At 31.8% G+C, this 26,871-nt stretch overlaps 1 protein-coding gene across 7 annotated transcripts in view; it reads left to right on the top strand.

The window, feature by feature from the left end:
- rols (zinc-RING finger and ankyrin repeat domain-containing protein rolling pebbles) overlaps positions 1–26,871 on the top strand; it is a 166,189-nt gene that overhangs the window by 129,349 nt on the left and 9,969 nt on the right. For 5 of the 7 annotated variants that reach the window (XM_088200935.1, XM_088200933.1, XM_088200934.1 and 2 more), the window contains one exon: positions 25,223–25,696. In XM_088200935.1, coding sequence (XP_088057061.1) covers positions 25,223–25,696 — 474 coding nt within the window. Of the gene's footprint in view, positions 1–16,903; positions 17,124–25,222; positions 25,697–26,871 lie in introns of those variants that run through there. The other 2 variants (XM_088200940.1, XM_088200939.1) reach the window with 2 other exon arrangements.

Here is a 26,871-nt window from a genome sequence, read left to right as displayed (position 1 = left end):
TTGTTGCTAAATGCTGTATTGTAGGGGTTCTAACAAAGGAGCTAAATCAAAATTTCATTGTGACGTTTATAAAAAATAAATAGGCGAAAGGTCATCATTTGAAAAGTAAAAGGAAAAAAATATGTAATATATGACGACTGCGCTTTTTGGGTGCTGAACAAGTAAACGCGCTAGAATTGTATGATATTAAAATCTAAAAAATTGTTTTCAGTTTCGCTAAATATTTTATGGTCTATGATAACTTTGTTAAAAATAGATAAAGATAGCATAGGGTAATCCAAGAAACCGTTTATATGTTTTTTCTGCTGATCCTCAAATTCTTATTAATTTAATATTTGACTAAATCTGACTCAAATGACATCCTTCTAGAATATAATACATATTATACAACCTTTCGAATCATGGTTAATTGCCAACATGATATCATAAATACCAAGGTGTCGGCCTTGGTTTGTAAAGATATGATATAATTAAATATCGATATGGCGGTAGCAATTTCGCATCCATTACGTTGCAAAACGTCTTATTATAATGGAAGATTTTTTAACATGGCAGCGAACCACGGGGTGTTCTCGCTATACATATGTCAATTATGTAATAAGACAACGATTAATAAATACATTGAAAAAATTAAACGTATATTTAATATATCTATTAAACCTGTTACTAAATATTTTGACTAGGTGAGTTTGAGGCACTGGACAGACTTTCAATATATATAAATATGATACATTTTTCTTCAAAGTAGATTTAATGAGGCTTCGCACGGAAATTCTTAATTAATTTATAGTTCTCGGAAAAGCCATTATTCTATACAATCTGGCGTCTAAGACGTTTGATGGTAATTAGTACCGAAAATAATTAATAATCATAGAATTTATATAAAACCTATAAAATCACAAAGTCATCACTTAGCAATTGTTCCACGTCACGTACCTTTCAATACATAAAATCCCACGAGATGATTACGATCGAATCCATTTTGAGATTGAGACGCTCCGTTTTAAGACACCCTTGATGATATGGAATTGGATGAGAAAGCACAAAAATAATCACTTTTAAGCTTTCAGAGCTAATGACGTGGCGCTTCGTACTGCAATTATGTAACTGTCCAGTACAACGTCGCCAAGGGTCAATTAAAAAGGCCCTGATTATTGAAATTATTATTAATATATTATATATTAATTTAAAGGCTTTTTTGTGTTACCGCGCATTGAATTTTTATTATTACTTAATTTAATAATTCTTAAATACCACCGAAGAAATTCTTTTGAAAAAATTAGGGAAGAGTACAAACAAAGAGTAGGAAATAATAGAGCAATATGATGGAAGGGTGTGTGCGTTACATCAACTACAGCTAGTCCCATATAAAATAAAACAAACCCATTGGCCGTAAAATTAAAATACGACTCATATTGCACGTTGGCCGCGAAATCGGAGGCCACGTTTCCACGGGTCAATTTTTTTTAATTAACGACCCACGGCCCGTTGATTTACCGCTTGGATTAACCTTTTAAGGGGGTCGATCGTGATTTCGGCCATTTGTAGCGATTTTTAGTATTCGGGTTCATTGCTCTCTTTGATGGCGTTTGTTTGTTAACAACAACGCCGACGCTTTTCCGGTCTATATTGGACCCAGTTTCGCTTTCCTCTGAGTGTACAAGAGTTATATGGACTTCTTATAGAGGAAACAGCTTGCTGATAATTGGATGAATTAATGGGAAATCGATTGCTTTTAACTCTATGTAGGATGGATATTTGGAAAGTAAATAATAATTTAATTTTAGGATTGACAGGCACCCAACGGGCGTAGAGTTTCCGTTAGCCAAATCTTTCAATAACCATTTTACAAAGTTCAAAAACAATAATAGGTATTTAGCATTGTGTATATAGTCTAAAACGTAAAATATCTTCAGGTAAAAAAAATTGATTCTCACTTGTAATATTGTTATATAAAGATTTAATATAAACGCTTGAAATAAAACAAGACTAGTTATCAGGTAAATATTAGATATTTTTAATAATGCCTAATTAAAATATTTCGCATAAAATATGATTTCATATAGTATGTCGCAATGGTGTTTAATTTTTATATTTATTCAAGGTTTAACATGTACCTAATATTATTTTATCAAGAAATTATATTACGATGTTAAAAAATATTTAAAATGCAAATTTCGTCATGAGGTCCAGAATCATTGTTTTCCCAGGGCCCGGGTTCGCTCTCTTCGGTCCTGGGCAAAAACTTGGTTAATAACATGAGGAAATCAAAGGTTAATACTCTTGATTATAAAGTGCTATAAAATATGACTAGGGTAATAAAATTATGCATACATCGAGAAAATCTTGCTATTCACATTTACTGATCTGTTTTTATTACATTCGCCAAGTTTTATAGCCACTTTTGATTACAATGCGTCGTTAATTCTACAACGTTGATTGTTCAAAAATATTACGTTGTAAGTAATTGATATATTTATAATTAATTCCCATGGATCGTATCGATATAGGTTTTCCTAGTTACTGAACGAATTAATATTGATGTTATATAGTGTACGTACACACATGTATGTATGGTAGATAGATTTTTTTTTAATAAAACAAAATGCATTTCCCGCAACTAGATTTTTCCATCAATCCCACAAAGTTTATCCACATACATCATTTAATTAACGTTCAAGTCCAAACAAGACTTTTGCAATCAATCGAACAGCACGCGTTGGAAAAATGTTGAAAAATAAGAAAAAAGTAGTACACCTAAAACCATTTGTAAAAAGGTAGTTAATGATTACAATGAATATGTTTTTTATGGATTACATGATCAAATATAGATCAATACAATTCAAACGGCGTTGAAAGTAAATTTAAGATTAATCTCTCACTAGTAACAAAAGCTTATTCTCGATTATATACCTTAAAAAATGTGTAATTTGCGTTTTATATGATTATTATGAATTATGGGAATTATCTTAAATTATTATGTTTTATGTGTAAACTAAAAAAAAACTCAGTCGACTAAATTATTAAGATTGTAGCCATATATTTTTCATGATTCTGAATATTTCTTATATTTAAGGGATTCATGTGGAATTATTTACTTCATAAGCAAATAGTTATTCCTCGTTATTAGCAAAGCTCATTACCATACATACATATATCTTGTCCGGTTGCCAAATAATGCAATAGAGATAAGTAGTTTAAAAAATATTTCTCAGATATCATTGTTTTTTTAAAAATATGTTAGGTTTCTCGATGATTTTCATTTCTCAAGAAAAGAGAATCTTATTACCACTTTTCGATTTCTCTAGAATTTTCGAAAAGTTTATGTATATAAAACATATACGTAATATATAGTATGTGATCATAATAATACAATAAGTCTATCATACCTCCAATTATCAAGCATGCATTTAATAAATATAATAATTAAATTAATAATATCCTTTGAAGGAAACAATTGTAGGAAAACCGCGGGTTAAACTTTCACGACACGTGCTAGTTGCAATTGAAGCTCTGAAGACCTGTGGCTTCGTATAAACTTTCTATCTACCCTGCAGTTGAAATTAAACTCCATGAAACTATTTTCTTATCCATAAATTAATAATATTAATTGTAAAGTAATATATATTATATTACAATCTAATAAACTAATAATTTGTAATAACTGTGTTTTTAAGGTGTAGGTTAAATAAGTCTTAAAATAAAAAAGTGCAATACTTTCAGTAAATTATACATTATCTATCTACAATTATTCTTCACGTTTAATCTATTTTTTTATATTCAATCTGAAAAATGCATTTTTGTATGCAATTAATTATTTTTTGCCGTTTTTAATATCCGTTTTTATTAGATACTCAATTCCAGCTAAAAACTATTTTAGGGGATCTAAAATGATAACAGTCGTTTGGAGTAATGTCTTGAGAATACGGTGGATGAGGAAAATGTTTCTAAAAATATCCATTGATTTTTTTCTATCGTCTAAAAGATGAAGAACCTAATACAAATTATTGCAACGTTGCGGATAAAAATATTTGCAGTGGACACTTTAAAAATGTTAAGGATTAGTTAAAATATAATCAAGTAAATTATTTTAAAAATAAAATTTCTATAACTTTTTGAACAGCCCACGAATATGTACATTTCAAAACCTCGTGTTTTACTCCTTTCACACCGCAACAGTCTCGCACCTAACACTTTGCCGACGAGCCGTTCGAATCGGTTTTTATTGCGTCCTCGTTATACACGAATAATGCATAATAAAATTTTATTATTTCGGTTTCGGTTCGATCTTCGATGCAGGGACCTAAAATGGCCCGAGCACAATATCCAACACACGTTTCGTTAAACTTATTGTAAATATAAATACAAGACCCACGCACGTATAAGGAGCGCCTTGATTTTTATTTTTAAGCTTTCGAGTAGCTCTTTAAAGATTTGATAACGAATTGAAAAAACGGATATTACGAACGACGCGAAATTACTGTTGTTATACATATTAACGCCCGTTGGTAACGACTCGTTAACACCCACGAATTAATAAGCGAAAGCTTGCGAGTGAAAATATTGCGCTGCTCATTGGATAATGACAAGGACGGACATTGCGTCGAGACTATCAAATTTTATATTATGTTATTAAGTTAAAACGTGCCCAATCGCCCAATATTAAAATGCTGCCGATATCAAAAATGTAATACATGTTTGAGAATGTAATAAAAAGCACAGTATCGACCATTTATTGTCTCGTGAAGAGCGGGCAAAGTTGCATCAAGTAAATCTTCGAACTTTGTCCAGACATCGTTTCCATCTGTGGATCCGAGTCGGGAAAACTCTCGCTAAACTGTTCTTCGGTAGCCAGTTATAACCACTGATAAATTGCCGTTCTTGCTTTATACCCCAGAGTTGTTCGAATTGCATCTTTTGTGTTTGAGAAGGCAATTTATTGCTTTTTGCCTATACACAAACGTGCATAAACTATAGATAAAATATGAATACTTTATTTTAAAGCGCAAAAGTATAAAACATTTATTTGAAATATTTAAGATATTTAATACCTTACATAATTTTATTACTTAAAATCGCTTGCAAAATATTCGAATTTTATGGTAATATTTTCCATAAGAAACACTCAATTATATTGTATAGCATTTCTTAATGCAACTGATCGTCCGGAAAACTGCAATTATTCCTTACAATACTTTTGAATAGCATTAACCCAAAAAGAGTTGCGTAAAAAGCGTCTTGAATAAAATATTAAAAAAAAATACTATACTATTATAAATTAGTATCGTACCCGTTAAAAATAAACAATGTAATTACTTTTTAATATATAATTAAATTAAAAAAGTATTAGGTAACATTTATTTGTACACCACAACTGATTGTTTAAGGTCTTGTAATGTTCTTATGCTTTTTAGATATCCTTATATACCAAAGAAACGCCTCTTAATAAATAGTATTCTCTCACTGACATTATTTACCCTCATCATTGAAAATCGTAATATTCTTTATTTTATATTATCCGATGTCTCTTAATTCTTCGAACGGAGATACTCTTGTATGATTTAGCTGATCTTTATTTTACCAATATCGCTATAACTATGTACATATGAATATATTAAAGATGTTTTAATTTCTCATGGCACAGAAGAGTTACTCAAGCTCCTTAATAATTTATATGACACTGTTTACTATATATGGTATTTTAAGTATGTATGTATTTTTCAAAAGTCTACCCTTCTCTTAATTGCTGATGTATTCCATAGTAAAAAAATCGTATTTTTATTTCCGGTTCTTTATCATAGTTAATTTATTATACGTGTTATCCTTTCAATGGGTTCCGACTGACATCTTGATATTCGTAAACATCACAGTTGTGTTCTCGAAACACACTTGAGAATCCATTTTTACCCTCGTTGATGGTATGCGATTCGCATTACGCGCTTTTCGCATAACGCTGTAACGCGCAATTACACGCAAAGATCGCAGGCCGACGGTTGAGCGACCCTGGATCGTCAAAGTGCATCGGCCAGGTCGAGTCGGCACGTAGCCGTAATGACATCCTTTCAGACGTCCTGATGATGCTGCGGATCATTAAGGGTCATTCCTCGCGAGCGGGTCATTACGATTCGATTAAATCTCGACAAAGGGGACGAGTCGATATTAAATGGGTTAAACACGGGATACATGTAATGAAATAAAAAATAAAAAAATAGTAAATAGACGTTGAATCCGGTCCTGTCTATTGTGTCGCGCCGTTTGAGTGCACGAGTGAAGTTAACGCTGCACTGTTGTATAATTTAATCTTCGATTTAAGTAGATCGTCTGCTTGAAAAAAGATTAATAGATTTTATAAGCATTAAAAATTTTATATTTTCATGTTTTTATGTCGAAGGGTTGTGATCAAATATATGCCGGAAAATCTGGTTTATTAGCAGTTGATTTTATAAATATTTATAAATTGGCAGGTCTTGGTAGTCGGAGAGTCCGTACTGGAGTGTCGAGTTATATTATTGTTGACTGTGATTTCGTGAAGCAGCTGCGACTGTAATGATGATGCTGGACGATCCGCTGTTATGCAGTGTCCTGGCTCTTCTCTGCTACTGTTACTTCGTGGCATCTTGTGTGTCTCTCGCCACGTCTCTCTCCATCTTTATGTAACTATCTGTCACATCTGATTATAATGCTGGTATGAGTCATATAATATTTGTCAAGTCCCAGATTATGATGTTAGCGAGCCAATTGCGTCGCTTTTTAGACACATACGCGAAACTCCGGCGATCGGTAACGAAAGGGTAGAACAACGATAGTATTATGCATAAGGTAGAACGTATTTTCTTGCTTTTCAGCAACACTTATGAGTGATTAACGTATCGGAAAATATGTGCTACTATAATACATTTTTTTAGATCTTTTCCATTGTTGTGAAAATACTGTATATGGTATTTTTTTCTTGTTTTTCCCCCCATATAAATTTATTCAACGAATTAGTGCAAAAATATAATTATTAGCACGTTAAATAATATTTAAACAAAAAATAATTATTGCTTATTAATACTTATTTCAATTAATCATTAATTACATTCATAATCGTTTTAAAATTTTATATAATATGCATAACGCAATTCTGTGTGAATTACTGCATATCAGTGAGGACGTCAAACTGTTATTATAAAATCATTTTTGATCAGGGACGTCATTTCAGCTTTTTAAAATCACCAGAATTAAAATCAGCTGCGATTGAATTATTTCAGCAAAATTTATGAAATATTTTATTTACATAATTCTATCGAATTTATTGTAACGCACACCTATTTTTGAGATAAGCGTTGAACGATAATAAAGGGTGGGCCTTTTCAATATTTTGTTTCATTCAACGAACAAATTCTGCGAATTTCGGCCATAGTAGACACGCTGATAAACATTCTATTCATAAATGTTTTTTAAAGGCTTGAAGGCATTTTTTTGTTAAAAAGAAGCTTTTCATTGTCTCGCATTTTGAAACAAAATAAAGAGCATAAAATACTTTTGGCTGGACTACTCACTCCGGTATATTGAGATAAAAAATGACTATCTGTGTTGTTAAGTATACAATTTTTTCCAATTTCATTTGAAATAGTATAAATAAATATTTTTACAAATATTCAATCAATTATTCGATAACTTATATAGTTGAAAATTGAGTGATAAATATAATTATCAAATATTCGAATATTTGAACCTTAGTGTGTGGGCTAACTTTAGATACTTTTGCCATCTCGTTTTATTCATTCGAAACGTTGTAATAAATAAAATCTGCTTAAAACTTCATTCTTATTTTTCTTATAAGTTAAAGCTTACTTTCTTTGAGATGGTTATGATAAGTTTTTTATCTCTATTTGCATACAACAGTAAGACAAATATTGAATTGCTTCTTTTTCAGGTTAAGCATAGTGATATAATCAAAGCATAATATGTAACATAACTTATTCACAAGGTAGTGTGAAATTGCTGACAACAGAACTGACGTTAAATAGCAAGTTATACAACAAAAAATATTATTTCTAGCTGTTTCATATAAAAATCTCAAATTGACGATTTTTTTGTAAATGTCTTCTTCCAAACCAATGATATATGTATATGAAACTTTCAAGAACTGCAATTTTTTTATATGCATTATTAATTTTAAAAAAACATGTTTTTGGTGCTACTTAATATTAGTCAGAATAAATTCTTTAAAATTATTACAAATGACATAATCAAACTTAATTAAAACTTCATGAAAAAGCTTCGAAAGCTCGCTCATACATCAGCGTTTTATTAAAATATTCATTTTAATCACTCCACCGCGGGTGGTCTCAATTTTATTACACATTAAGTAATGACTGCAATTTTATATTTTTTATAATTTATGGCTTCGTTAAATTTTGTACACTGCAGGTGTTATAATTGATAATTAAGCAGAAAATAATTAATATGTAAAATAATTATACACAAGGCTGCGATTTATAATAAAATTCATATATAATATATGATGGCACTAATCCTTATTGATAGGACCCCATGAGCAATCAGGAGCTAACTGAGCATCGTATTGAATATATTTAGTAGTTAATAAATCATAGCTGAGTCACTCCTCGGTCCGTGACTTGGGAAGGTGTCAGAGGATCATCACGGCCCATCTGGTCCTTCGGAAGCTGAAAAGGGCAATCTTCCTCGTTCTCGTGCCGCATGTCGAAATAATTGTCAATTTGGGCGTTGTATGTGGGGGCCTTTGTTGTGCAACGTCGAACGGACTCGTTAGCATTGCTCGGGTCCTTATAAGAGCATCTGAACGGATCGGGCCGTAAATTATTGAATTTGTAGCTCAGTTGGGCGTTATGTCGCCACCTACAATGACGATACACTCCAGCGCTCCTCAAGCTGCTGACCTACGAAGCATAACGCCACTATGCTCCACTAAAGTCAACGAGCTGAAAATTAGCCCCACGAGAAACGCCCTAAACTAATATAACGTATGTTTTCGAATAAAAGTTGTGCAATAATAATTATTAGTGTAATAAAATAATATAAAAAACTGCTTAATGCTAGAAAATAATAATATAAAATTAAATTGCCATTTTTTTTATAAAATATCTTTAACGATACGATAATATAATAATAATGGAATGTTGTTCATTGATTTTTTAGATTTGCAACTATAATACTTACGAAATTTATTTCGCTAATAAATATTAAACGTATTTATGTTTAATTTAATTATTTATCGTTGTATTTTAATATCGAATATTTAACCAATACATTATATTATCGACGGCTGTGCTTAACAATACATTTTTTCTTATTATTATTTGTATATTTTTTGCCATGTATTAGTAGATGTTATATAGGATTAATATTTGAAAAGCATATATACAATAAGTACAAGGCTTGATTTATAATACCTATATTTATTTTTTATCATTATCACCGTACATAAAGTTCTTATATTATGTACTTTCCAGCTCGTTATTCATTTATAACATCAGGAAAAACTTAAACTAATATAATTAATTATTAATTTATAATATTTAGAACGTGAAAAGTAAATTGCTCTCCAATCTAAACATTTCACAGGCTCTATTTAGTCACGAACACAAACATCCATTGCCATATTTAGTCTTGAGCTCAGTTATGACGCTATGACACTGTGCCGCAATTACCCAGTGATTTAGAACCCCTTCTTAGGTGAGTTAACGATAATTACCGAGCGCGAAACGTCCAGCCAGGGAGGGATTAAGAGTAACAAATCGCTCACTCGTTACTATTCGAAATTAGATATCGTCATAATAAACCGAGCGTTTAACGTCGACCGGTTCGCATTACTACGCCTCTTTGCCTTTTATTTTTGCGCTTCATCAAAACGATGAGATTTATACTCGGTTTGGGGAGGAAAGGGTTGTAACGCGATACTTTATTTCGTGGGGTCACGTGAATGAAATAAAGGTTCGATTCGGATAAGAGTAACCCGAGACTTATGTCGAGTTTTCGCTTTTCGATTAATTGGCTGCAGCTGGGAAATGCGATATTTTTTCACTCTGAATAACCTCGGAACGAATTATTAAAACAATCTGTTTTTTACAAAGATATTTACATAATATAAGATTGAATATTAATATCAATCAATAAAAGTTGAAATATCATAATCCGTAAGGAGCTTCGCTGATTATTATAACTATATTTATCTTTGATTTTATTTAAAAAAAACAGTAATAACTCATCATATACAATAACTCAACACAAAATATATCTATATATAAAATATTTTATTTTTATAATTGATTATGATAAAAAATATAAAACAAACATATTCAACTAATTTAAAGCTAAGTTTAATGCCTGCACTCTCTGGAAGTTGTCTGAACCAAAGTTACAACTGAAGTCGGCCGAGACCTACGACTTCATATAAGCGACCACACTGTCGCAAATTTCATATGCCGTTCGGACGGCGGCTTCTGTCACGTACAGCCCGCATATTTGCGCGCGATCGAAAAATGTGCCAAATAATCGCAATTTTTAATTAATAATTTATCATTTTATTAAAATTACGCTACTGATAATTATAAAAGTTTGTGTGGGCACACGGCAATATAATATCAGTGAAAACTTTTCGGTCGTAAATATTCAATTTACGCTAAATCTTTGTCGGCTTTTGCAAAATGCCATAAGGCATAAAAATGATACTTCAGAATACGAACACCACATCTGCGACTATCTTAGAATTGGTCGTCATCGATTCTAAATAAGAATTCGTTATGGTGTGACGTTTATATAAACCGATCTAGAAAAATACATAAGGATATACGAAACGATATTTTTTAACAAAATCAAGTATCACTAATTATTTTTTAATTATTTGATTTTATATGAAAAAAATATAATAACGATATCTGTTAGAAGAATATACTATCAAAAATATAATTAATACCTTTTGGTGCCTTAAAATATTCAAAGATGTCAGTATGAGTCTGTTGAAGTCCCCGATAAGCATGTAGTATTATAAATTGACCACGTGACCACGATGCAGCGCTCGACATGCGTGTTAACCATAGGACGCCTACGCGCATACTGAAATTGAAGCGAGTTACTCGTTCTATCTCAGTTTGCGAAACACCATATCATTATCTCTCTCACTCTCGTCACGTAGAGAGAGCGAAAGGGGAAGTATCTCACTGCTCGCGCTCGAAAGAGCAGCTCCGACTTCGGACCTTTTGACTATGGTCCTTTTGCCGACAATGTTCGGAAGCGCTCGAAGCTGGACAAGTCGACTGAATTACCCCCACTTTACCTCCCGTTCTCGGTAACCTCGGACAACTTCCGAGAGATTTTAGAGCGGACAGAACCGAACTCGACCGAAGTAACCCATTATATTCTCCTTCCTTGGCCAACCTTGGCCAACTTCAAATAAACTGCTACAAAATAAAATGCGGTATTTTCTACATAATTGCTTTCTTTGTGAATATAGTTTTGTATATTTCTGTAATACGGTTTTTACATTTTTAGTTTTATGATTATTATGGCTACTTGTGTTGCTTTACTTTATATAATATGTATGTACTACCATATTTCGATAGGATAACGTTTTAATTTTTACTACAATGCCACATACAAACCACTAATAATAAAATAGATTACAGCAAAAAAATACACATGCCCACAATAATCTAATGATCCACAATCAAAGTAAAGTTGAACCATATTGTAAAGAGATTTTAGAACAGATTCGCTTGCTCGCGTGTTAAATGACGAGAGTGAGTGAAAGATAAGGATATGCGTTACATGCGCTCGGCACGTCCTTATCTCTCATTTACTCTCATCACTAACACGCGAGCGAGCGAAAAGGAATGTATCTCACCGTACGCGCCTGGTAAATATGCAATATAATATTATTTATAGGACGTTCCGCAGATTTAAAAAAATATATTTCGAATCTTTCTTACTTCTTAAGTATATTGCCGCAATTTTTTCATGGAACCTTATATATTATATAGTATCTATCTTCTGTTTTCACTGCATTCTTTCAAGTAATACCTAACATTGATCTCCCATCGAGCATTTAAACTCTAATAATCACGATATGTTTTTGCGCTAGCTTCAAGTCTCAAAAGTATCAATGCCTGTCGCGTTGGTTAAGAATGAATGAACAATTGGATTATTTCTCTAGCCTAGAATTCTCTATCACAACTTCCAGTCGTGACTGTATGAGAACCATTTAATGTCAATTATTACCAACGGCGTTTGAGAGACTCTAGCCGGAGATGGTGGGCGTCTCACAAACAGGAAGACGACTGCTTCTGCGTTCATTCATGCTTCTGCAAGAAAGTCGCACCTTATGAAATTTACATGACTGCGGAGATATGACCGTTTTTTGCTAGCCGAGAAGAACCGGTATGCGTAATGCAAATTGTTGAATCACATCCGCTCTCGGATTGCACAAGGTTTTAGCATATTGTTAACGATGACTGTGACGTCTATGTTTAGCGCGGGTGATCTGCATCACGAAATGCACACAATCAAAACCGAATCCAAAAAATCGTGCTTAAATTAAAATATATTTTCCTTCAGCATCATGTATGCTATGTAGACATAAATCTTGGCAGATTCGCTCATGTTTCAGCTACGGTTATCTTCATTGCTTGTCTAGCCGGCAGACACAAGAAAATACTAACTTTTAACGACGCGATGATAAGGAAGCTGCAAACGCTAAAATAAATTATGCATAGTTGTCTTGTTCCCTCTCTCTCGAGAAGATTACCAGTATACTTCCGCAAAGCGTTGATAACCGACATCAATTAGACTTAGTACTACAAGTCGTAAATTCGACCAAAACCGGCTTCCTCATTTGCGTGAGTTTAGTCTTTAGACAACTGTTTTAACTGACATCCCCTTTGACGCATTATATGAAAATAAATCTTCTTGAATTTATGGCCGAGCGAAAGTGACCGAAATTATACCCAAAGTATTAACTCCTATACGCGGACATAAATCCTTCAATTATCTCGTCGTCTACAAACTGTAAAACACAAAGTTAAAATCCAACGAGGATTAACCGGCGGATTATTGGTAAAAGTTTCCAAACTATAAATCGAGCCATTCGAACGTGTTTATATAAAATTTTGTGGTTATATTATAAACATTTCGAATAAATTAATCTGTAATATCAACATTAGATATTATGCAAACTTTCGAGATGCTTGATTTGCCCTCTGAGTTAAACAATCATTATAAATTATTTAAATTAGGCCGTCTTTATAACGTCATTTCGCTCAAGCATCCGTTAGGCAATAGACCTTTAGATATATTACTTAATTGGAAAAATATTTTTTAAACGTTTAACGACACCAATTTCACACTTTATATAATTCGTCAGTGTTATTTGTTTTGACATATTTTAAGAAGCCAACATTTTTTCAATATTTAATATTAAAAGCTCAGAATTGACAATTATCCACGTTAAAATACCGTGAAGGTTTCTAAGAAAAACTAGCTACAATTTTAATGATTTTTAATATATAATATCGCAAAAATCGTTACTGATGAGCTTTTTTAGACTTCAAGAAACCAATTTCAGCTGAACTTAATAAAATAAACACCACCCTATTACATGGCAGACATGAATTATGGAACAGAATTAATATTTAGTAAATATCTAAAATTGTACATAAATAAAAAATAAGCTTGAAATTAATGAAACATTTAAAAAAATGATGGAAAGTATATAGTTGCTTTAAAAATATGTAGCAACCCACATACATAATTTCTTATGATTCATCTTACTTAAGATGTAGACATAAAAAATATTCAAGCACCTGTATTCGTCAAGTTTCAATACCTGTTCCTACAAGTCAAAATATTTGTCATATCTTGACATTATTATTTTTTATATGTCGAATTCGCATATTGAATTGAATCCACGCTTCTCCCACGTTAATTTATTTATTTTCCGTTTCACGTCAATTCGCATTAACATAACGCATTTTATGATAATTAATAACGAAATAAAGTGCCAGAGAGAACGTTTTTGACACTGTTAATGATTTTTTACCAATTTTCCAATAAATATCGGTGAAAACTCGACTTGAATTACGATCCTGTCTGTCGTGTAATTGAGCTTAAATTTCGTCAAAGCAATATTATACTGTAATAGCATTACACTACTATATTTAGTCGTTGCTTACAATTCTTAATACGTATATTTTATTCTTTATTACAATTTAAATAGTTGTTAATTTGCGCAATGGAAAGTAGGCGACCAAATTAATATAATACAATATAATAAATTGCTTTAAATTTGGCGTTATTAAATAATATTTAATAAATTGTACGTCGTAGATTAAAATCCCACGAGAACTTTGGCATTTAAAAAATTGCAAATAGATTTTTTGAGCATTTTAATTTCTCTTTTCACTATTTCATATTTTTATAAAAAACATATTATTTACATTTAATCATAACTTACTGTTGCTTTTATGCAAATTATTAAAAATATTTTTGCTTACGTCTAAACTAATCTATGATTTTAAATTAACTGTTATTATAATATCCATATATAACACTTTGTTACACATGCGTTTTAATTTAATAATTTTATATTTAAACAACATTTTTTAATTTAAAAATATTTGTTGGCTAATAAATCATTTATTCATAAAAAAATAATAATTGAAAAATGTTTAACTTTAAAATTTAGAATGTATATGTATTTTATTTTTTAGTATTATAATGTTAATATATTTTGCTGCAGTACTGCAGCTATTTGAATTAACACTGTATTATAATTTATTTATGAAAATTCTATGAAGCATAATCAATACAAAATATTACTATGCAATCAATGCGGATTTAACTAAATTATTAATTAATACCTATTTGATTATTTATACTATTATACATTCAGAGCATGAGAACGTGCATTTGCGATGTTATCATCGATTAGAACAAGCGTATTATTAATATACAGCGATCGCTCTCGGTTTTATTATATTATTCCGCAGTGCGATTTCTCCTTTCATTATCATAATCCACAATGTCATTTAATTATTAACGATTGTGATCAACCGTTGCATCTGGGCCATGAGGTATTTGCCGCACAATGCTCGTTAAGACTCGAGCTTTGGATAAGATCGAACAAGAGTGCTCTATTAGAAAGGCATGATGTGCATGATCCTGAGCCAAGGACTTCAGCATTTTCTCAGGACGCATTATTATGCGTGCATATTTCTATGAGATGCATATCTGCATCTCGACGAATCGTAATTGCACTTCGGCAATGTCAAACGTCACGAGAACTAGACGTATTTATTATGCACTCGAGTGAGAATCGAGAGAATATGATATTTGCAAGTCTATCAACGCGAATGAAATTGCTAGGGAGATGTTATAATCATACAAAGTGACTACAGTCTGAAGCAAAATATATTGCACTAACTGTGTTATATCTTAGTAATTCAATAAAATATAAATCAATTTTATGCACATATATTACATGTAATATTTAGTATCTCTCTTCAACTGGCGCTAATTGCATCTTTAAGCCTTTTTATAATATAAATAACTAATGACAGTTATGGATAGAAACAATTAACTACAAATACAAGTATACATCTGATATTTACGTATGTAATATATATTATGGGAATATAATATATTATAGTAAATACCTGTATATTAATAATTAACAGATAATAAGATGATCATTTGGATTTTATAATGGACGCGAATAATCAAAGGACCAGAATGGGTTTATCTACTGCGATACAGAGCGTCGAGCTACGAAGGAATTTTGGGCTCCCTTATTTATACCTAAATCGAAGAAATAATATTAATGACAACTGTTGCTTCATTACATCTTTATATTTCAAAAAATATAAGAATAAAAAACATCTAGGGGCGTCGTCTTCAGCACACTTCTGGTCTCATGTTTGAAGCATGTTTGTATACTGCAGTCTTGGTGGATGGCTCTTATAAATGTAAACATAGACTGCTAGTTGATACTCTAAAGAGGACTTTGACGGGAGATATTTTTCTGAAAGATACCTGTAATGAAAAGGGGTTTTAAATGGAACGCCCGGTCAAGGACGAAAGTCTGAGAATGTGCTGACTTGCTATGTGGATTGCAATGGGGGCCCGACAAACAAAGGAATTTAAAAAACCCTCGCATAAGGCCAAAAACAAGGAAAGCTTGCTGTCTACTCTGCTCTGGTCGATGACTCAAGATCAACTGTCTGGTGTAGCTAAAATGAAATGAGTTTATTTCAAGCACTTTCTATATTTTTTAGAAAAGCTTTATTTAAGCTAATTTATTGCTCTTAGAAAGCAATTTTAATGTGATTTGGCGAAACGTTGGAAAACAGTTCAAATTTTATTTCCAAGAAACGTCGTTTTTTTGTGTGAACGGTCGCCACAAATTTATTAATTTCAAACATTTCAATTACTAGATGTTACTATGTAGTTGGAGACAGATTAACAGTCTAGCACCTTACTGACTACGCTATTCCGGCCTTTTGTAGAGATTCACAACGCTTTTATGACGATTCTCTTGCAGCATCGTCCCCGCGTACTATCGATTATTAAGTCGCCAGTTTTATGCATTTTAGCTTTCGTTTTTGGCGTAATCCCCGAGCGGCGAATAAGGCGCTTTTATAGCGGCGAGAGACACAATCGTGAGCACGTATATCACGACGGAATGGGCGAGCGTCGGCATAAAATAGCCAACGAGAGGTGTGGGCCACGACAGATGTTTGTCTTTAAGGTACAAGACCGGAGCGTGCAAAGTGCAAGTGTGGGCCGCGGAGGCTTTTGTGGAAAAACGGTCAAGTCGTTCAATGTCAACCGCCTGTGACGCGTTCGCGCGTAAGGCGAGGGTGTCTGATCGAAGATGATGATCATCAGTACGTTCGAAGCCACGCTGCTGGCTAGACGAAAACGAAAACGATACGAAAAGTGGGCAGACCGTTACGTTAGTGCAAGGATTAGCGGAAAATCTTGCGCGAAATGTTGACACGAATAAATTGCGAGCGTGACGATAAAATCAAAGTATCATAGGAGATAAATAAAGCGGAGTGTTGTGAAACGACGTCTCTCGTGAAGACTTCGCCGAGCTATTTACGGTACGTGATCATAATCCTTTGGGGATTTGGAAAAGTGTGCTTTGAGCTTCTTGTAAAGAAGCGTGGAAAAGTTACTACGAATCATTACGATTCGTTTCTCTTCCGCGTCTGGAGTTTCCTAATATTGAGATACACAATATACGCAATTTGTAAATATATATTTATTGTTTTTCTCGTACGATTTATTTATCTCGTATTCTTATGAATGAAAATCTAGCATAAGATAATTTAAAATGTATTATAAAAATAACAGATTATATAGTTTATTAATACTTGCCGTTAAATATCCGATTTTATTACGACATTTCGATTTATTTTATATCTAGCATTGGCTGCTTAACAGGTGAAATGATTATAAACTTATAGAAAATTTATACTATCTGTGAAAGCTGTTTTTATCAATACTAAAAGTGAATGAGTTATTGTTATTTCAATTTAGTCTTGAGAGGTAATTATCTATTTTTTTTATAAAATTGTAAAAAAATAATCAAGTGCTTTTTATAGTTACTTATTTGTGAATTACTATACTTATCGCTCGGGAGAAATACTAATACAACTCCAATAAAATATTGGAGTTGTATTTAGTATATAAAATAGAGATCCCGCTCATCTGGCCGTCAAAAGCTGGGTGCCCGCCCATAAGGGTCGGACTCATAGGGCAGTGGTGCAACATGTAGCTTTACTTCTGTTCATACTTATCTGTAAATAAAAACTTGAGATTTTGATTTTGATGTAGGTCCAATTTTTGGACATAAAAAACATATTTAATATTCAAAATGCATAAAAAAATATACTTATGGCATAATATTCATACAAATTATTTCACCGATGATATCACTCAAATTAAAATTTTACACATGTCATATTTCTCTATATTAGGCATTGACAGAATATAACAGTTTTTTACAGTACTCCTATTGATAAATCCGTGCAAATATTTGCCACAGTACTCTTACAGTTTCGTCAATTCACACCTACTACGTATTCACTGTTCATTATAAAATCAACGGTGACGTAAATTCTAATAATAGTTAATAAGAATATTTTTATAATAAATTCTAATGCAACAAATCCATCACTTTAATTTACAATGCAATATCAATAGCTTTTCTAATAACGTCATTTACGTGCAAATTATACTTATAGTGTCGAGTGAAGCTTTTAATTTATGTAGAAATCCATTAAAAGCGTCAGTTATCTTTTATTGTCTAAAGCAGTTGTGTATTTCTTGATGATCAACAAGAATAAAACCAGTTCCTAGAGAGTGGAATACCAATACTTCATTAACGATTCAAAGACGTATAACGGCCGATGATCAAAAGATCGAAACTAATTCAAAAAATAAAAAAAATACTTCATTCATCGACGTATTAAAGTCATGCACTGATTCATGATTTCACTAGTGCTTGTATTTTTTTTATATTTTTTTGAGATCGTGATCTTATTACAGTTTATTTTTTAGGCTAGTTGATGAATACATATAGACGTTAAACGCAATCACTCTTTTATTTGCATTAACATTCAATTTATTAAGAAAAATTGGTGCAATTTTTTGCATTATATGGATGAATATTTTTTTAATTTAAATTAAGAAAAAAATATATTCTGTTTGACGCTTTATACGTTTTACTCTCTTAGTGCAGTACGTTGCGGCATGTTTCCACTACGTTAAACATCATTTGAAACAAGCTTAAAATCGCTGAAACATTTTGAATGCTTTCTATAAAAACTGCAGTATATATGTCAATATGAATTACTTTATACTACCAGTTAATATTATTTTAGTTATAAATATTAATAATGTATACTGTAATGCAGAAAAAATCTTTGACATCTCTATAAGAGGGAGTATGAAATTGTGTACTTTTTGACAAATTTATATTGTCAACCACATCATAGAAATACTGTACATAATTTAATATAAACAGTTTTACTTAAAATTTTAAAATAGTCATAAATAGCAGCGCATTATTTTACGTATGAATTACATTATTTAATATTTGTAATATAAAAATGTTAACAAGGACAATATAGCAGTTAAATATTGTTAAACTTAACCGTAAAAAAATGTGTTTAACATATGTTAGAATAAATATGACATACGGTAGACATTTTACTGCAATAACAACAATAAAAATAAGGTATAAGGTTGCGCATTTTTAGCCAATATTGATTCAGAAGTCACCATATTTATTAAAACTTCTTAATATATGCGATGCATATTTCCGTTCAATTTGGGTTCAAAATGGTCTGCAGATCAGATAAACTAAAACAGATTTTTTTCTGCGTGTGGAGTTTTATAAAAATAATTTCTTACTTTCGAGGAGACGTAAATAAATATTTTAGTTTTAGATTAGGTTTTTCTTTTGTAGATGAGATTTACAAATTATCTGTATGTGTAAATTGAAAAATTATTGCTTTAATAACATCGTGTCTAAAAATATATTTCCTCAGATAAATTTGTATTTTTCAAATCGCTTTCGGTATTCTGTGATGTATAGGTATTTTTACCTGCAATATAAATTTCATGTCAATATTTTGAACCGATTGTCAATATTTTGCACCACGAATCATTGATTTTTATTACTCGCGTTACGTAACAAAATATTCGTTCGTCGATAATTGCCAATAAACAAGTAGGCCTCGCCGGGTAAATATCTCGCCTTTTGGACGTCGAAAGTATAATTAATATCATTAAATAAATAATGGCCGCAATGATGATGATATATGCACAAAGCCTTCTCAATGAACATGAAAAATTAACACCTTCGAGCAATGAAACGAAAGACACTCGAATATATCTTATATACATTAAAAGAAAAAACCAGTTGATTTTAACGACTGGCTAAGCTTTTGCTTTGTGTGTATATGTATTTTTAAGCCAAATATAAAAATGTTAAACAACTGAAAAGAAATTGCAATAAGAGCGACCGAGATTTCTAAGAAAGATTGAACCAGAAACATTTATTATGTTGTTAATTTTATTCCACAATAAAATCAACAGAATTGGCCAATAAATTACGTTTGTTATTTTATTAAATTTAATACATAAATTTCGCAATATATAGCGGAATATGTATCGCATATACGTTTATGGCTCAAGCACTGCGATCAATTTTATTCTGAATCGTATTTATGTCAATTCGGTGAGCGATCGTAATCGATTACTTAATGGACGCTAACATTTAAGTGTACACAAAGCGTACGAGTGATAAAAAAATGTTTTAAGAAGTTTAAGCTGCAAGTAAAAAAAAGTTTTCGAGAGAGTGTCGAAGATGAGGCAATACGTCTGAGTTTGATTGATTGCTGTTTATCATGCGATATCAAAAGTAACGTCTCTGGATCGTGACGAGTAGATATATACCCTAACATTGCATATGCTATATACAGATAAATAAAATAATAAATTTCTTTTCGGAATTAGTTTCTGAGATTAAGTTTAGAAAGTTCGTCCGTGCGAATTAGCGGACGGTCGCTTGAGGGAAGCGCTTCTAAATTGCTTTAGCGTTTTTAATATGCACAATGATATTTGCAAAAATAATTTTCGACAATATACAAACACATAACCTCGAAGCATAATATATATAAGCGCAAAAGTGACACAAGCCTCGAGCTACGAGCGAACTTAAGAAAGTTCTTCAATCGGGCTGTAAACCCAGATCGATTAGATTTAACCTAGAAACGCGCGATAGAGAAAGGTTTAAAGGTTTGTCATTAATATGTACACACATATTTTAAAGTGCATTTACAAACATAATAAACATTTATGTCGTACTAATAGTAATACTATAATTACGCAATTTAACCAAAAACGCATATATATAAGTATTCGATTTAAGTATAATACTTATTTATTACCTACAATTATATTTTTATATATAATCTGTAATTTATTATTACAGAGTTATTTATATCGTATATGCATGACCTAACTCGATTTTAATTAATCAAAACGATGTTCATCAGTGAGATTAAAAAAATATAGGAAAACGAAATTTCTCATGATCGATCTGAATTATAATTGTATAATAATCACTAATTTCAATCACCCAGCCACAGTAAAAAACATATCATAATTCATATGGGTTTTTAACCCAGATCTTTTAGATATTAGTTATTCAGACATGATATTCTCTTTTTGTCCCTACCCTTAATAATTTAATATAGCCTCAATTTTTGTCAGTATGCGATACTATAATTTTGTAAAATAGTATTAATTAGCATTATTAGTATTTTCGGGTTATGAAGCCGAATGAATGTGCCTTTACAGCCTCATCTCTGCTGCTGTAACTCCGCAGCGTCTCTCCTTCTGTGATCAACGTCACATATATTTTAATCCTGGTTTGAGACAGCTCTGACGAATCCCAGATAACGATGTTTGTGAGACAATTGCATCGCTTCTTAGACTCACCTACGAAATGTGTTAACGCATTAAAATTGAAATGGTCGAGTTGGTGGCTCAAGCGATCGGTAACCAAAGAGTGAAATAACAATAATCATATGCGCAGGGTACAACATATTGTCTATCGCGCATCCTTTCCAAACAAAGAGTAGCTTTTTAGCGGTACTTATGGATAATTAACGCCTTGGGAAAGATGTGCTATTAAATTCTCCGTGAAATATTTTCAATTATCAACAAAATGGTTTGATTACATTGTTTTAAAGTTCCTTTCTTGATTTTTGTTCAAAACAGTCGTTAAATTTACATCTTAATTATAAGAAATTGTGCAGGTGATTGAAACCCCCACAGTATATTGTTAGTAAAGTTTCAATATTAATCGCCTCTATTCAACTTGTTCCACCTCAATTTGGGTCTATCAACCTTCATATATTTTTAATAAATACTTTCAAAAGACATATTGTGAAGTGTCCTCAATATTTTCGCTTGTATTATTTTCGACTTTTCTCCCAAAACTCCGATCCGTAATAAATCAATATATAAATTATTGTATTTATATATTCATTTAATTTTTATATATGTATATAATCAAAGCTTAAATAATAATTATCAACGAAGGTCTCGCTTGAAGTGCTTCGTTTAATTTTTAAACACCTTCAAGCCGAGATTTTCATCGGAATTGGGGCAGCCATAATTCTCGTCGCGTGTGTGCGAACACGCTGCAATTGCAGGTTGCACTTGTGTACTGCGACGAGGCAGGTGTTACCACCCGCGGCCCGCGGCCACAACTGGGCCAGCGCTGCGGAGAAAGTCATCGTAAAAGATAGCCGGACTGAGTTATGGCGCACTTCTGTAAGAGACTCATTCATGGAGCGAATTTGCATTCAATGCACCGGATAATTATTATGACTGAGAAGCAAAAAATTACCCAAGAGCGAAATATTATATCTGATCGCTCCCGAATTTATTTACCAGTAATTGAAATCTCTGATCGATAACTTTTCAATTGTAAAATATTATTCGCATTTAATAATTTTGCAACTAAAGCTCTGCATCTGATCAAAATGGCGTTCATAACCATTATGAGTGCTTTTATTAGTTTGTTTTTTATTTGTATAAGTATAGCTCACTATATAACAGCTTTTAGACTAAATCAGTTAAATTTGTATGTATTCTGCGTTCAAGAAACATAAAATCATTGCATTGTTCTATGTCAATATTTTTGTAGACAAACTTGGATTGCTTTAAATGTCACTGTATAATACTTTTTTACTTTTTTCCATACAGGTATGACAATTAGCTCTAAAAAATATTTTATTTTCTAAAATTTAAACTTTGCTTTGATATATGTATAACATATAGCATAATATTATATATTTTATCAAAGCATGAGAGTTTAAAAACAATATTTTTTATAGAAAAAGTTCAAAAGCAAAGTCGATTATATTTAATAATTTGAAACAATGATCTAATTTTTTATTAACATCCTAATTCTTTAAACCTTTTATTATTATTATTATTGCAATATGATTGATTGAACTATGTGAACAATAGTTGCTATTAATCATGGAAATGCTCTAGAAAGCTCTGTTTTTATTACATATAATATACAGTAACAAAATTAATAGTTGGATTATAAGTACTGCAGTTTACAGCTATATAAAACGAACGATAAATTCAACTGACATTTATTTTATTAAATTGTGTTGGTTTGAACAAAAATATTATTTTTATTTTTATGTTGTGCCATTTTGAAATGCTATTATTATACGACATAAAATAATACATTATTCAATATATTCTTTGTAAAATTCCACACAACTTTTCAATAATGATAGGATACACATAAAATAATAATATAAGGACGTAAAATATGAACATTATAAATACATAAAAACGTTATTTATGAGTTATAAATATATAATCCAGATGCTTCTTTCACCACGCAGAAATTCACAAAGTCGTAAATAGCGCCATTTTTGGTTTGAATCCATAAAAAAATTTACATCCCACTTGAAAATATATAACAACCTTCGAGTCAGTAGTCCGACGCCTTAAACGTCCTGAAATTGATTATGTTATTCATCAGTATTTTGTAAGATGAAATTTGTCACCCATTCGTCTCCATTACATATTTTTTATATTCATACAATAGTGTCCTTCCGAAAACAGAAAAAGCGTTGGAGAACAAATCTGCTTTAGGATAGGCGAAGGTGTTGATTTAAACGATCAAAACACTGTAAAACCAATCGACACTACAATAATCACTTGGTTGTATAAAAATAAATCACATTTTTTATATACAATATTTTTAATTATAGTAGGTGGATAAAAAATCTATACATATCATCTGAAGATTAATACCAGTTTTTAAACTGAAATGAAAATCGATCTATTTAGAAGAAGGTGGAATATAAATCGCCACCTCATAAATCAACAAAAATAATTATTATTCATCGCCAACGATTCGTTACGCTAACTCGATTTAGAGTTAATCCAATTCAATTATTAAAACATTCGTTATAATATATTTAACATTACAATGCTTCAATTTCGACACATTACCGAAGATTTACAAGACCAGATTTCAATGGGACGGTTGTTTGTTTTGATCTTTTGATCGATCCAATCTTTGACTGCCTACGCACTTTTGAGATGATGAATCAGAATCAAATCTCATTCAATTATAATTTATGTTAAATAACATGTCAGACATGTATTTGTATAGCACCAATTTAAAATGTATTAATGTTAAGGCACTCTCGAAACACTTTCGCTTAAATTGATCCTCGAATTTATCGCTCTCTTGTATTTAAGACATTTCTTGTAAAGCTCGAAATGAGTTATTCAATCGAGAGCCTTTGACGTTAAATTGTAATGCCTTTTTGAGGTCGTTAATGGATAAAAAGAAAATAAAAGTTTGCATATTGCGACCTCGACGTTACATGTCAATTATTTTAATCGGGCGCTTGATTGCCACCGACGAAAGTGTTGCGAGTTTAATAAGTATCATGTGGAATTCTCATTCGTCACAATACAGAATCACGTAATCTGGTAGCTTAATTTGATTTTGGCCCTGAGGCTCGAGAGTACCTTCTTGTATAATACAAGACTGGTTTCGATCGGTCATCCCTTCGAAAGGAAGCGTTTGCGGTTTTATTTTAATTTATATTTTTCATTCGACATAACAAAACTTGTGTATTCCTTAAAAACATCTGTTGTATTATGGTAAAAATATGGACAGTGGCGTACAATTTTTTTATTAATTATATTGCAGATATAAATGTTTACATTCATCGCTAGAAGATGACTAAATAAAATAATAATCAACGACTATATTATTATCTAATAATTAAGTTGAGTTATTGAGGGCATTTCGATGTATTTGTACTGTTTATAACTACCAGGTATAAATTATTTTAGATGAATAAATTTAACAATCTGAACAATGCCTTTCAATTGCTAACTTCCTTTAAATATAATTCAAATAAATTTGCTTAAGAGTCAGAAGACTTTTGTTACGCCACTGGCTGCAGACAATTTGCGGTTCTGTCCAAATGGGGCATCTCCTGCGCTTTTCTGTAATTCCATCGTAAAAATTCTCCTCGGACAGACCTCAACACGTTTCTCCGCGAAACACAACAACTGCATCAAACGCAATAAAACAGAGTAATTGACCTTAATGCTTTTTTCGTTTCAGATTTGGCAGCCATCAGGCAGTTGCTGGACAGCGAGACGGGAAGGACGAGCTGTCCCACTTGCAACATGCCCTTTGACAAAGGCAAGAAACGAAAGCTGATTGACACTTGCGGACACGAGCGCTGCTTCACGTGCATGTTTAAAAACGAGGCGTGCACTCTCTGCGTACCGAACGGAGTGTCCAAAATCAACAAGGCACAACCGCAGTGGAGCAAGCCGATCTCGGACAACAGGTCCATAACCAAAGTAGAAATACACGAGCCTTCGAAAAGAGGAGACTCGGCCCAATCCCTGAGGGACGACTCTCCGAGTCGGCTCCCGAGACCTCCGAAGCAAGCAGCCCCTATGACCCAGAGCTGTCCTACACCTCCTCACACCAGGAGAAGGTTCCTACTCAGCCCCAAAGCTCTCAGGATGCCTTTCGGTCAACGCAGAAGCAACGGTCACTCAAATGAAAACCATCCACCGCTATCTGGTAAGCTTTTTTATTTATCATATATATATGAGTAACACCTGAAATCAGTTAAACTTCATTGGTGCAATAAAACAGCGTTTATTCATAAAGGTGTGATACTATAAATATATTCCATAGTGTTACTTTCCCATAGATCAGAGATCATTGTGATATCATAATTTAATATTTAACTACAATGTAATTTAATCTGTTATAAAATAATATGTTCTGAACTGCCACAAAACAACACAAAGATTGATAAATATAAATATAAATTTCTTAAATGATTATTGCGCAGCAATTTTGAAACAGTTCACGTACATGAAGCCTTCATAGCGTTGTCTGCGAAGAATCCAGTTGTCTCTGAAGGTTTCGGTCTTTTCAGTGTCGACTGACTTAGTTTACGAACTCTTGTTTTCCAAATCGTGAGAAAATTTTCGTTGAATTGTTGTCAGAAGCGAATTCCGAAAATATGTGTTTTTATATGCTTGGTTTTTCTATGGAAAGTTTTGTTGCTCGCCTACTTTTGCCACAATTAATAAGATTGTTAATTGTTCATTTTCTTAGTAAAACAGTTTTTGTTGCATCACTAATAAATATTAAACAAATTGGAGATCCGCCAATCTGGAAATTTGTCATTTCATTTGCTGCTTTTGCTGCATAAGCATTTAGCTTATCTCTCTATTGTCACGTACGGTATGCACAAAGGCTAAACAACTCAACGCCGTGTCGTAAAGACTTGTGATGGTTCTTAGTATATGAAAATTTAGCTTCGAAGTCATTTTAACGACCATTTAGAACAAATAAAAATATTTACCAACTTGTATCGAAAGTAAGTTTTTTAATTGAGTATAAATACTGTAACTATAATACCTCTAAATTTTTCTTAAATCTTTTTATTTTACAGATTATTTTCTACAGTAATATACTAAATTTCTCTTTTTCTTAAACTTAAAGATAATATATTCAGCTGAAACTTTTATAAAAATCACTTTTGAATTTCCAACAATTTATTGTATTTTCATCTCTGTAACCCAAAAATCGAACGATATTTTAAATGATAGTATCTCTCTCGCAAACCCTATATCATAGCAACTCTTTCTAATAATCGATTCTGCTTCGACATATCTTTACCCAGTAAGTGTATAAAGCTGGATATGCTTTAAACACTCACTTATGTATACAATGCATCAAGT

Source organism: Plectrocnemia conspersa, unplaced genomic scaffold, assembly GCF_051122295.1.
Source record: "Plectrocnemia conspersa isolate PC_06_02 unplaced genomic scaffold, ASM5112229v1 ptg000012l, whole genome shotgun sequence".
Classification (NCBI taxonomy): domain Eukaryota; kingdom Metazoa; phylum Arthropoda; class Insecta; order Trichoptera; family Polycentropodidae; genus Plectrocnemia; species Plectrocnemia conspersa.
Note: the sequence above shows the minus strand (reverse complement) of the source record. Positions and strands in the feature narration are given on the sequence as shown.